The sequence below is a fragment of the Puntigrus tetrazona genome, chromosome 3 (genome assembly GCF_018831695.1).
Source record: "Puntigrus tetrazona isolate hp1 chromosome 3, ASM1883169v1, whole genome shotgun sequence".
Lineage (NCBI taxonomy): Eukaryota > Metazoa > Chordata > Actinopteri > Cypriniformes > Cyprinidae > Puntigrus > Puntigrus tetrazona.
The window spans coordinates 19,417,905-19,430,222 of NC_056701.1; the positions used below are offsets into that span (position 1 = coordinate 19,417,905).

At 40.3% G+C, this 12,318-nt stretch overlaps 1 protein-coding gene across 1 annotated transcript; it reads right to left on the minus strand.

Annotated features, from left to right (window-relative positions):
• Window positions 1–21: 21 nt before the first annotated feature.
• On the minus strand, window positions 22–11,273 carry atp2a1 (ATPase sarcoplasmic/endoplasmic reticulum Ca2+ transporting 1). The gene is made up of 24 exons (XM_043235799.1): window positions 11,158–11,273; window positions 10,877–11,056; window positions 10,207–10,224; window positions 9,904–9,986; window positions 8,656–8,760; window positions 7,790–7,928; window positions 6,155–6,235; window positions 5,964–6,049; window positions 5,589–5,886; window positions 5,293–5,459; window positions 5,076–5,164; window positions 4,899–5,001; window positions 4,689–4,820; window positions 4,136–4,261; window positions 3,838–4,056; window positions 3,636–3,747; window positions 3,295–3,518; window positions 2,964–3,184; window positions 2,670–2,872; window positions 2,508–2,593; window positions 2,241–2,374; window positions 2,032–2,149; window positions 1,217–1,334; window positions 22–305 (listed from the first exon to the last, which is right to left on the minus strand). Exons 2-24 carry the CDS (start codon window positions 10,992–10,994, stop codon window positions 268–270), a joined length of 3,018 nt encoding a protein of 1,005 aa, XP_043091734.1. The 5' UTR covers window positions 10,995–11,056; window positions 11,158–11,273; the 3' UTR covers window positions 22–267.
• Between the last annotated feature and the right edge of the window lie 1,045 nt (window positions 11,274–12,318).

The following is a 12,318-nucleotide window of genomic DNA, read 5'->3' on the forward strand; positions in this document are numbered from 1 at the left end:
GTATGTTTTTTTTTTTTTTACACACATCTTTATTTTAAGAATAGCACTTTCAGAATATACCGTTCATAACAATATATATATTAAATTATATATATATTAAATTAAGTCTTAATACATATACATAACACATTTAAATATTCCTTTGTTCTATAAGGTTTTAGATTTTATGGATGAATTTCACTGGTTCACAGTGGTTTTCGTTTTCACTCCTGGCGAACTTCATTTTTCTGCTTTGGAGTGCTGTTTCGCTAATTTCTTCTTCGCTTTTCAGTCCCACTTTTTGGACACTAGATTCTCATCTTTCTCTGTTCAAGAAAATAAGTTATGTGAGACATATAAAGATAGTCCATAACCATTTTTACATTTTAAATAATATAGGCACACATTGATTTGAAGCAAATAAACATCAATGTATAGTCTTTAACAGTCATAATTACATTTTTAAATATGCAAATATTCTTTAAACTAACCGTTTTAGCTTAAAACAAACTGTTGTCTGCATTAACCAGACAAAACAACATATATGAGAAAGAGTTTAGCATTAACACTGCATTTTGCCTTGTATGATATCATATGAAGATTTTACAGTAACATATATTGCTATATGGATCATGACTATACAGACATTCACTGATTCAGCAGTCATGAGGTCTGAGGAGCTCCATGACTGACACTAAAAATATACATGTCAAACAACAAGCCAAAGAACATAGCATAATTTGTCCATAGACAAACAGACACAGGGATGCAGGCAGGCACGGACAGAGAGGATTGTGGGATACCTTGCTTTGTTACAGGAATATGGAGGGGAACAGGATTAGGCTGGAAATAAAATAAATAAAAAGGGTTTGAAGAGGGGATTGAGTCAGGAGGGTAAAGAGGAGGAATATTTACACCACCAGAAGAAACGTAGTGCAGAGAAGAGGGTTTAAATAAGAGGACAAGAGATAAGTATAGGTCAATACCATTTTTAAAGGGAAACAAATAAGTCATAATAGGAATTTAGATTTGCTTGTTATACAGTTAGTCAGGACTTAAATTGTTAATGTGGTTTTAATCAGTATTTAATTATGCATTTGGCTGTTACTTTAAATATGCTTTGTATGTTTATTTTAAATATCAATATCCATTTCTTTTAAAAACATTTTTTTATCATCTTAAAACCAGATAAAAATATTTTAACTAAATTTGTGAAGTGTTTTAAATGGTTACTTACGCTCCAAGTAGTTACGGGCAACAAACTTAAGCAGCTCATCAATCAGGATGACAGGGAAGGACAGCTTCAGTACAACGATCCACTGTTCCAAGTTGAGATGGGTTAGCTTGAAGATCATCTGTTAGAGGGTAAGGCAGAGATTAGCAAATGATAGATTGTACCAGTTGGATTAACAGTTAACAGAATGTTGTGGTAATTTAATTAAATTAACTGAAGTGAATTCATTAAAGAATTAGAATATAGCCACTTTATTTTATAGCAGATTTGCAGTGTTTGGAAAATGACTGCATTCCAGTTTTTTAATGCCATTGCTAGCTTCCCTCTCTGTCATTGACATAGATGTACATCATTAATTACATTGCATAAGTACCCACTACTGGCAGAACCATTGCAATGGGTTAAAGTGGAATATCTAAATTCTTGATCAGCACAAAATCTGCTATGGAGTTGATTGCTTAAATTTTTCCAGTTAGATGCAGCATTCTATATGTATATAGATATGCTAGGGCTAGTTTAAATATTGAAAAAAATAATAATTTCTATGTCATAGAGTTGTTTGGGTTGAGATGAATTAAATGCAATCTCAAATGCAACACACTTTAAAATGGCAGTGGGGATTCCCATGAAGAAAAAGTGCTTAGGGAAGTTTGCAAGTGAAAAATCTAGAAGTGAACGCAGTACATGAGAAATGTCTCTTGGGCCTGATCATGGTGTCTTATGTCTCCTGGGCTCACGTATTTCATCACCCCCTTATTGGCAGCCCCTTTAACTTGAACTGAACCAAATTCAGCATGCTAGATGGACGCAGTACTTACGGGCAGAGGGTCTACATAGATGATCATGAAGTGAAGAGACATGGAGAGACTCATGGCTCCCACCAACCACACATTGCTCCATGGAGGCATACGCAGCAGAGACTGATTCTCAGATAAGCTGAAAAACCATGCGCCGATGTATGTTAAGATCAGCATAAAAACATTTATCAGCATCTGCTTTGTGATGTTTGGATTTGATAAGTACCCACCTGTTCAGAGCATTGCACATCTCAATGGTGACCAGTACGGACAAAGCCATTGTCATGGGTGGAGCGGCCTCGAACACCTCGCATTCAATGCCAGCAAAGTCCTCGTTCTCAGCAGTGCACTGCATGAAGTGGGACTGCGCACAGAAAATAGGCACAACATTATAATTTCATTGTGAAACTCTCTTTAATAGTTATCAATTCATTTGTGCTCCACTTTCAGAGACATCAGCCATCAATTATTGCATCCCTGTAGCATTAAATTCTCACCAGCTGGTAGAAAGAGACCATGGGGCCTTCATCACAGTAAAGGAACCACCATCCAGCAGCAGCGACGGTAGCAGCACCAACATAACCTGAGAGATAGATTAAACAGAATTGGTAATTCATTCTTTCTTTAGGGATGAAGCGGAAATAGGGAAATCAGCACACCTCCAATGGCCAGGTATCTGAAAAAGAGCCAGCCAGAGATGAGGGGCTCTTTGGGGGAGCGGGGAGCCTTGCCCATGATGTCCAAATCGGGAGGGTTGAATCCCAGAGCAGTGGCAGGAAGACCGTCAGTCACCAGGTTCACCCACAGAAGCTGAACTGGGATCAGAGCCTCAGGAAGACCAAGAGCTGCAGTCAAGAAGATACTGAAGAAGATGGAGAACACAGATCAGGTTTAGAGGCCAGCCTCTTCCCAATTCCAGAGGGTTATTGTTTTAGAGAGAGACTGTCACTCACCACACAACCTCTCCGACGTTGGATGAGATGAGGTAGCGGATGAATTGCTTCATGTTATTGTAAATAGCTCTGCCCTCTTCAACGGCAGCCACAATGCTGGAGAAGTTGTCATCGGCCAGGACCATCTCAGAGGCTGACTTGGCAACAGCAGTGCCAGAGCCCATGGCAATGCCAATCTCTGCCTTTTTCAGGGCAGGAGCATCATTCACACCATCACCAGTCTGGAGAGTGTAAATAGGAGGATGTAGGGGTTAGCAAAAATCTCAAACTAGTTAAATATATTTGGGCTTTTGTGACATTTACTGCGATTTGCTCCATTCAGTTCCCTTACCATGGCAGTGATCTCATCAAAACCCTGAAGGAACTCAACGATCTTGCTCTTGTGGGAGGGTTCAACACGAGCGTAACAGCAGGCTCTACGCACAGCCTCTCTCTGCTGGGCCAGTGGCAAGTCATCAAATTCGCGGCCAGTGAAAGCACGGCCTGTCACGTCCTCATCATCACTGAAGATGCCAATACGGCGGCAGATAGCCACAGCGGTTCCCTTGTTATCACCTGGGAAGAAGGAATTAGATTTTCAGGGATATTGCATTGTGTTACCCATTCTGTGTTATGTAGTATTTTTATCAGAGGTTCTTGTCAGCACTTATTTAAAGTTCAAATAAGATTCACCTGTGATCATGATCACACGGATACCAGCAGCCCTGCACAGCTCAATGGATCCAACAACCTCTTTACGAGGAGGATCCAGCATACCAACGCAACCCACAAAGGTGAGATCAGTCTGTGAGGAAAGCAAAATAGGAGGGGTTAGCAACCAAAATTCAGTTATCATGTTTTAATACAAATTATGTTTTTTCTTTTACAAAGATACCTCATATTCGGCAAACTTGGTGGAGTCCTCCAGGTTCATCTCCTCCTTTTTCAGAGGGTTGTCACGGGTCGCCAGTGCCAGGCAGCGGAGGGTATCACGGCCAGTTCCCCATTCCTTGATCACAGCCATGATCTTATCTTTAACTGGGCCAGTCAGGGGCACACGGGTGGTACCAACACGCACATAGGCACATCTGTCAATCACACCCTCAGGAGCACCCTACAACAGTAACAATTTTGTGATTTAGATTATCAATAAGGTATTTAATTTTATGAGGTTGTTTAAGGATTGGTCTTACCTTGACAAACATCTTATTTCCAACAGGGGCCTTGGAGGCCTTTGCAGGGGAGCAATAGACAGACATGGACTTCCTGTCACGGGAGAACTCAAGAGTAAATTCCTTCTTCATAAGCTGTTTGACCACCTAGAAAAACCAAGAGAAGCAAAAAAGCATGGAATTAAATGAAAATTCAGTTACACTTTATTGTGATAGTCCACTTTAACATTCTACTAACTATAAGTAACTTTTTCTCATTCATTTGCAACTACATGTCTGCTAACTCTCAGAGTGGACTGTTAGGGTTAGTAGAATAAGTTGACATTCAGATAGTATGGATCATAGACAAATCAAAATAAAGTGTTGGAAGATATTAAGCAGACAGTCTACTAATACCCTAATGACTGCTAGTTGAAATATATGAACTTGCCAGTTGAACTATTACAAAATATCTGACCATAAATGTGTAGAAGAACCACTGTCATAGTTCTTTTGCTATTTCGATCATAAATTAGGGCTAATACAGTTGATTGACACAGTACAGCTGACCAACATAAGAGGCTGAGGTACTTACAGTGCAGCATGTGTTGGCTCTCTCCACCTTGGACAGGCCGCGGACTTCAGTGTTGAACACATTCATCTTTTCAACCAGGCAGCACAGGGCAGTCTCTGTAGCTTCACCCACTTTCTCATAGATTCCTTTAGACTGTAAAAAAAGAGGGAGTTACATTGATACTCCTCAAATGGAAATTGTTTGATGAAAACTGAATAAATGATTGCATACCTCATTGTAGTCCAGAGAGGAGTCATTGCACAAGGCACAGATGGTTGCCAGCTCAACAAGGCCATCATACTGACCACACTTGACAGGAAGTCCACCCTTAGTACTGTAAAGTAACGAGAATGGTGAGTCTTTGTGTGCACATGTTTGCAATCCATTAATGAATTTTGAGTTACTTACACTTCTCCCTCTGGTGTGTACTTGGATCCAGAAATGTCATACTGGTCAAGAGTCACAGAGTCTCCCTCCACTTTCTCAATGACGAACATCTAAGTACAAAGAGAACAAAGCTTAAAACATTGTGTAGAACAGAAGGGTTTTGTGGTTTTAGTGAGATTATTGGTATGCTGGTACTTTGCTTTATTTCTTTTGGAGCGAGTGAATGTCTCTCACAAACCTTTGTAACACACATCTGGTTGGTTGTCAGGGTGCCAGTCTTGTCTGAGCAAATGACAGATGTACAGCCTAGAGTCTCCACAGAGGGAAGAGAACGGACAATGGCGTTCTTCTTAGCCATACGACGGGTTCCCAAAGCCAAGCAGGTAGTGATGACAGCTGGCAGACCTGGTTGGAAAATAAGAGATGTGTCAGATACACACTGTTAAATTTGATCAATTTACAAAGGAATGAATCTTGTATGAATGGTTTCACACTGCTGCACCCTGTTTGGTATCATGACTCCTGTAAGCTCACCTTCAGGGATGGCAGCTACAGCAAGAGCCACAGCGATCTTGAAGTAGTAGACAGCTCCACGGATCCAGGAGCCACCATGGACGGGGTCGTTGAAGTGGCCGATGTTGATGAGCCAGACAGCCACACAGATGAGGGAGATGACTTTGGAGAGCTGCTCACCGAACTCATCCAGCTTCTGCTGCAAGGGGGTCTTCTCCTGCTCTGTGGCAGCCATCTGGTCACGGATTTTACCGATCTCAGTGGAGACGCCGGTGGCAACCACAACTCCAATAGCCTTGCCAGCAGCGATGTTAGTGCCCTGGGAAAGCCAGAAGATGTTTTAGTGCTAGAGAAAGAGGAGAAAGACACCAAAAATCTGACAAAATGGAAACTCACAGAGAAAAGCATGTTCTTCTTGTCCTGGTTGACAGCCCTTGGGTCAGGAACAGACTCTGTGTGTTTAATCACACTGACGGACTCACCTGGGAATAAAGTGGGAAACAATGTGAGAGAAGGATAAAGATTCATGCTATGTTTTTGTGAATATAGGGAGGCAGCTGATCAGGTTTTTTTAATTAGAGACAAACCAGTGAGGATAGACTGGTCCACACGCAGAGTTGTGGAGCGGATGGCGGTGATTCTGATGTCAGCAGGGACTTTGTCTCCAACTGCACAGAAAAAAGTTGAAAATTAAGAAGACCTATATAAAGAAACATTCATATTTAAAACTCATACTAACAGTACAAAAAGCTTCAGAGTTAAACTTAGAGTTTGGGTGCTTCAGCAAGACCTATATATGTATTTAAACATTGATTAATGGTTTCATAATGGTTCATAATGCTCCTGGAGGTCCACCTTCTTACTCAGTTTAGCCAAAGACTATAGAAATACAATGGCAGTTCCATGGATATGTATGGTTCACTCCAATACTTGAGAGAATCTGCAACATACCATATGGCAAAATAGTCCCGCCTTCTAAATGAAAGAGCCAATCACTGATTGGTAAAGTTAAAACCTCTGGTTCCCATAGAAACTTGAGGCTAGTCTAGCTAAAGCGCATGTGCAGTCATTACTGCACATTGATGGGGCAGTTCATTTCAGATTTTGTCATTTTAGTTCCAAGTTCAGCAAGCAGTTTTTGTGATTTCTTTTAAATAGGCCTTGATCAAATATGGCCAACGAGTGAACAAACCATTTTTGAAAGAAACTTTAGTTTCAACCCTACTTAAACCAAAATACAAAAAAAAAAAAAAAAATTATTTTAATCTTCTTTGAATGAGATAAAATTCGCCAAAACTGTTCATCAATTGCATTTAAACTTCAAAATCACCAATGAAATCTAAATACAGTGTCATAAATGTTGTTTCTTATGCTGATTTTTCAGGTTATGCATGTTTATTTTTTCTAGTGTAGCAGTCCTAAGCAGCAACCAGAACTTCTAACGGCAGCTGCACTTATTTAAGTGGTTAGCGTTTGCCTCTTTTATTGAGAATAAAGGACTATTCCACTATATTGCATAGCTTCAGGTGTTTTTAGCTTAAAAACACCTGAACCAGCTGACCAAAGTATTCAGGACTATGAAAACATCCAAGCAGATATGTTGGAGCTACTTTGCATGTAAATGGTCCACCAGATTTGATCAAGTCTAAAGTTAATGCCGATGTCAGTAATGTTTGCTGATATTTTGGCGAAAGATTATCAAGTCAAAAACGGGACCTAATCAGGGGAAAATACATGAAAGAGAAGAATGACAAGGACAGGCTGACCTTCAACATGGTGTAAACAAGTGGCCTAGAGAAAATGAGTGATGAGGAAGGAACAGGTGGAAGAGGGAAAGAGAAGGGGCAAGGGATCGAAAGAGGGCAAGTAGAGGAACAGGTGCTGGGATGTATTTATATACAGGCCTTTTCTTTGCTCTTGCTCTCGCGGGTTCTTTCAGCCTTTTCTGATCCCATTACTCTATATTCTTCCTCCCACTGTCACACACACACACCCCCACCCCGTAACTGCCTTAAAAGGACTCTAACACTTTCTCAAGGGCATAAGTCGCATATAGTCCTGTCGCCTCCACACACGTGTCCCATTACTTGACATCATTATAACAGTTGGCTTGAAGGTGTTGCTTACTCTGCATTTCTACTTTCACTGTTCTTGTGTGTTTGAGCGTTACGAGATTGTTCTGTGTTAATGATGCTGTCAGATACTCATGCCCGCTGCTATACCTGACACTTCCACAATGTCTCCAGGAACAATCTCTCTGGCTTTGATCCTCTGCACGCTCTTTCTGTCAGCGCGGTAGACTTTTCCCATCTCTGGCTCATACTCCTTCAGAGCCTCGATGGCGCTCTCCGCATTGCGCTCCTGTGAAAACAAAGTTCTTGATCAGTTCCTGCTTACACCTTGACGTCTCTGTGCTTCCAAGGGTGTGCATACTTTCCAAATGACTTATGCCAACTGTATGGAACCTTGATGAAACCTGAGCAGCCTCTAGTATTTTTGCCACCAGACCTTTGTGAATACTGCTGTGCCTAACCTTTCACCTCTGATGTCATTTACACCGCTCTAAGTTCTAATGCTTGCATTCACTGTGTATTTATATAGTGGCCCCCCGAAATAGTTTTGAACTTAAGTTTCTCTTGAAATGCATTTTTTATTGTATTAGATAACTGCAACATCTTCAAACAAATATGGCTAGAACCTTTCTTAGTGATACCTTTTGGTTTAGCCATTTACAATTATTTTTTTACTCACTGGACAAGGTTATTTTAGCAGAAGTGGATTCATGAGGTCTGTTTCTTTCAATTCACATTTAGTTTGTTTTTAAGTGTAGTTAATCCTCACATTACCACACAATGTCTAAATACTTTTTGTCTTTGATTTGAATATATCTACTGTTTTATGATTTAAAATCTTATAAATATGTTTTGGTCCAGTGTGTTTTTTTTTTTTTTTTTCTATTTAAAATCTTATATTTCAGTTTTTTATGTTAACAATAACTGCAACTTAGTTTAACATTTTGTCATATTATTTTATTTTATATTTTAGAGGATTCCTCCACTGTATTTTGGGAAGTAAAATGGATATTCACCTGCCATACTCCAACGACAGCGTTAGCAATAAGGATGAGAAGGATGACAAATGGCTCGACAAAAGCAGTGACAGTTTCCTCGCCTTCCTCAAACCAGGCCAGTACCTGATGAAAAGAGAATCAGAGAAAGTGTGAGAGAGACATCCAAGATCCATATGAAAGGTGGAAGAAAAATGCTATATTTGTATAAATAAAACATACTTAAAAACATACTAAACAAAACATATTCTTTTTGAGGGAGTGTTCTGAAAATCTTAAAATGCAAGTTTTTTGCAATGAATAGGAGTCAGCTGTGTTTCTGTGTGCTCATGCTTAAAGTTTTGCTAAAGTAAGTGTAACCCCAACCCCCCCTTCCCCCCCATATTTCTGTACATGAAGTTACGGTTGATCCTTTTCCAGTAATTCTCACGTGCGCACACACAGTACACGCATCCCTCAATTTATTGCACGTTAGCACCTGCTGTCTGTCTTTCTATCCCTCACCTTTACAGTCTCTCCACCAATCTGTCTTTCATTCCTTCCATCTTTGACCTTTGTGAGTGGATTCAGTTTCTTGGACTGGCTTAAGACCACCTTAAAATAACACTCCTTACCTCTCTCTGTCTTTTTCACTGGCTCTCTCTCTCTCTTTTCTTTTCTCTCTCTATTCTTTCTCTGTCCTTGCTTCTCCTCAAAGCTTCTATCCTGGCCTTCTAAGGCCATAATGACAGCTGTGATAAGGCTCGACGAAGACCTGAACAAAACAGCAGAACTAATGCTGTCTGCTTCATTTATTTCAAAACAGATTTGGAAGAAAGAAAGAACTGCCTTTTTATGTGCCGTCATTCGCTTATTATCAGAGCGGCAAGTACTCAGATTTCAAGAGTGAGGGCATGCATGTGTCTGGGACTAAGAAAAGATGCCTAGCATCTCATGCTAGCAGTGTTCTTACACGCAACTATACAAGTTCCATACCACCCGGCACAGATAAACAGCTGGATTACTGTCTACCCATTATATACTCTAGGCTGTTTAGCTTGACTGACAGGAACGGATGGGAATGTAGGAAATGTGTCCCTGTCCTTCACATTCACATTATTAATCATTGTCTGTACCTCTAAATGAAACCCTGTCCATTCATGAAAATGTTACAGCTCTGTCACTATAAACGTAACCTAGGTGAGCGTGACCCAGGCTATGAATTGAAGCATTACCTGTCAAAGAGAGGTTTCTTAAAGGTGTGATGTTGTGTATTTTCTGTTCACTTACAAAAGAGATGCAAGCAGCCAACAGCAGGATCCTGACCAAGAGATCTTCAAACTGCTCAACCACCAGCTCCCAGATGCTCTTACCTGAGAGAGAAGGTAGTGTTTGATTTTTGTAGTGTTTATATAGGTTCTGTCTGACATGTATAGCAAGTCAGTATGAATTGGTTAGCACACCAAACATGATCTTTGTTTGAATGAAAGGACAAGTGCATAAATCAAATGGAAACTGACTGTGAAAAAAAAAAAAAATTCACGTCTAGGTCTTTTCATATAACTCTATAATAACAGTAAATGAAGAACTTACCTTCTTCAGCGGGCAGCTCTGTGATTGGTCAGTTTGGTCCAGTAGACAAGATGAATAGCAGATGTGGGTTGAAACAAAACCGTTACAGTTAGCCATGAATAACATTTGCCATAACATAGCATATTAAATGACGGCATAATACTTCATGTTGAAATGAGCTGAGCTCACTCATATCAGTGTTCTGTTAGTTGTCTAGCCATTTGTCCTTTTGTTTGACCTTCCACTGAAGTCCCTGTAGGCTTAAAATGGCCCCTGTGTTTCAGCTGTCACTTTATTGGTGTTCTCCTTTCTTTCCTTTATCTTCTAATCTTTTTTTTTTCAAACTTAATGTTATTATGCTGCATGGATAAGTGCATCTGTTCAGGGTCACTTTGCCTTTGGCTGAGAGCTTTAATTTCTCTATGCAGCATGTAAAGTTCTTGCAAGAAAAAACTTCTGGAGATGCTGTATGCTGTCTTCTCTAATTTTTTTTTTAAAAAAAGGTCTTGAGATACAGTATAACTAATTGTTCTTTTTCTCCATTTTGTAGTCTAAGTCTAATGTATAATCTTAACTAAGCGTGTACTAAGTTGGGAGTTCTCACTACCTTCATCCCAACATTGTTTCATTGCAGTCAAACATGCATTCATATTTGTCAGATGCCTCCATCACGCGCCCACGCTTTCCTCACCGTTGAATCCGTACTTGGCTTGGTTTTTCTTGACCTGATCCGGAGCGAGGCCTGTGGTCTCGCTCACGCCGAAGTAGGCCAGGCATTCTACTGATTCTTTGGTGTGTGCGTTCTCCATCCTGTCTGCTCAAAGGGGAGACTTCAAAAACACAACACAAGAGATGCAGATGAGTTGGTTTCCTACCCAGAGAAATGCAGAAAATCCAGTTTCAAGGCTTTTTACAGGAAACTAATGAATCCTCTAGTTATTAAAAAAAATAAGTGCAGAAGCGAGTACGCACCAACACTTTTTAAAAGTGTAGGATAGGGACAAAACAGATGGCCCCTTGGTTCTCTCTCCCCTCTTTCTTTCTCTCTCCTTCTCCTCCCTCTGGAGCGCAGGGCTGACAGAAAGTGCAAACTTCCACCCATCTCTGTAGAGTTTTATAAAGACACCAGACAAACCATCTCCCAGGTCACACCCAGTGGAGGCCCCCTATTGGCTGAGATCAGACAAATATGGTGAGGAAGGGGCATGGCCTTGGGAAGAGAGATGAAGGGGTGTGATTGGAGCAATTGGGCGACAACTGCAGCAGGGGTGAGCAGCCTTGAAAGCGGGGTTGAAATTTGGATCTGTTTTTGGAACGTGCACCAACAGGAGGATGGAGACAGTGAATGGGGAATTGTGGAGCTGGTATGGGGTGGGGTGGGGTTGGGGGTCGAGTGAGCGATTGCTCAAATGGTTTTGGGATGTTGATATGCAGTAAGGGATGGCCAAGGGCTCGGCTTTTTGTGGGGATTAAAAACTTACAGGGCCTTGTTATAATTATGCGGTACAGGATTAAAATGTCTGTTCATTTGTTAAGAGCTGCGATGTGGATGTATGTTTGAAAATACACAAAGATCGCCAGCTCGGGATTAGCACCCGAGATGAACAGCTATGGAAAAAAGTGTGTGAGGCTAAAACTATTCTTCAGACATGGCAAATGTGCTGTAAAACAGGCCGAGGAGGGATTAATTAGCAAGAGCGCGTAAAGAGAGAGAGAGAAAGAGGTGAAGGAGGACTGTTAAGGTAGAAATGAAGGAAAAGTTTGTAGATCTTTTATCTTGTTAACAGACAGTTTGGAAGAATAGACAGTGATTGATGACTGGCGAAGTAATTTTTTGGCAAACCAGATTAAGGACAGGAAGAAACCATTGTGTGATTATAGCCCATTTAATGACCATCATTTATTTGAATGCTTTTTAGTTTTTTTAATCAAACTTAATTTTGTCGCCTTGGAATTGTAAAGTTCTATCTGACATTTTTGTCAAGATGGAGTTATTCACATATTCTTATTCTGTGACATGTTATTTGCGTTATGTAATGTTTTTTTTTTAAGAAAACAAAAGGGTTATACCTACACAAATATATGTAATGCAAAAACTTTGAAGCTCAATATCTCAAAACTGCTCAGAATGCA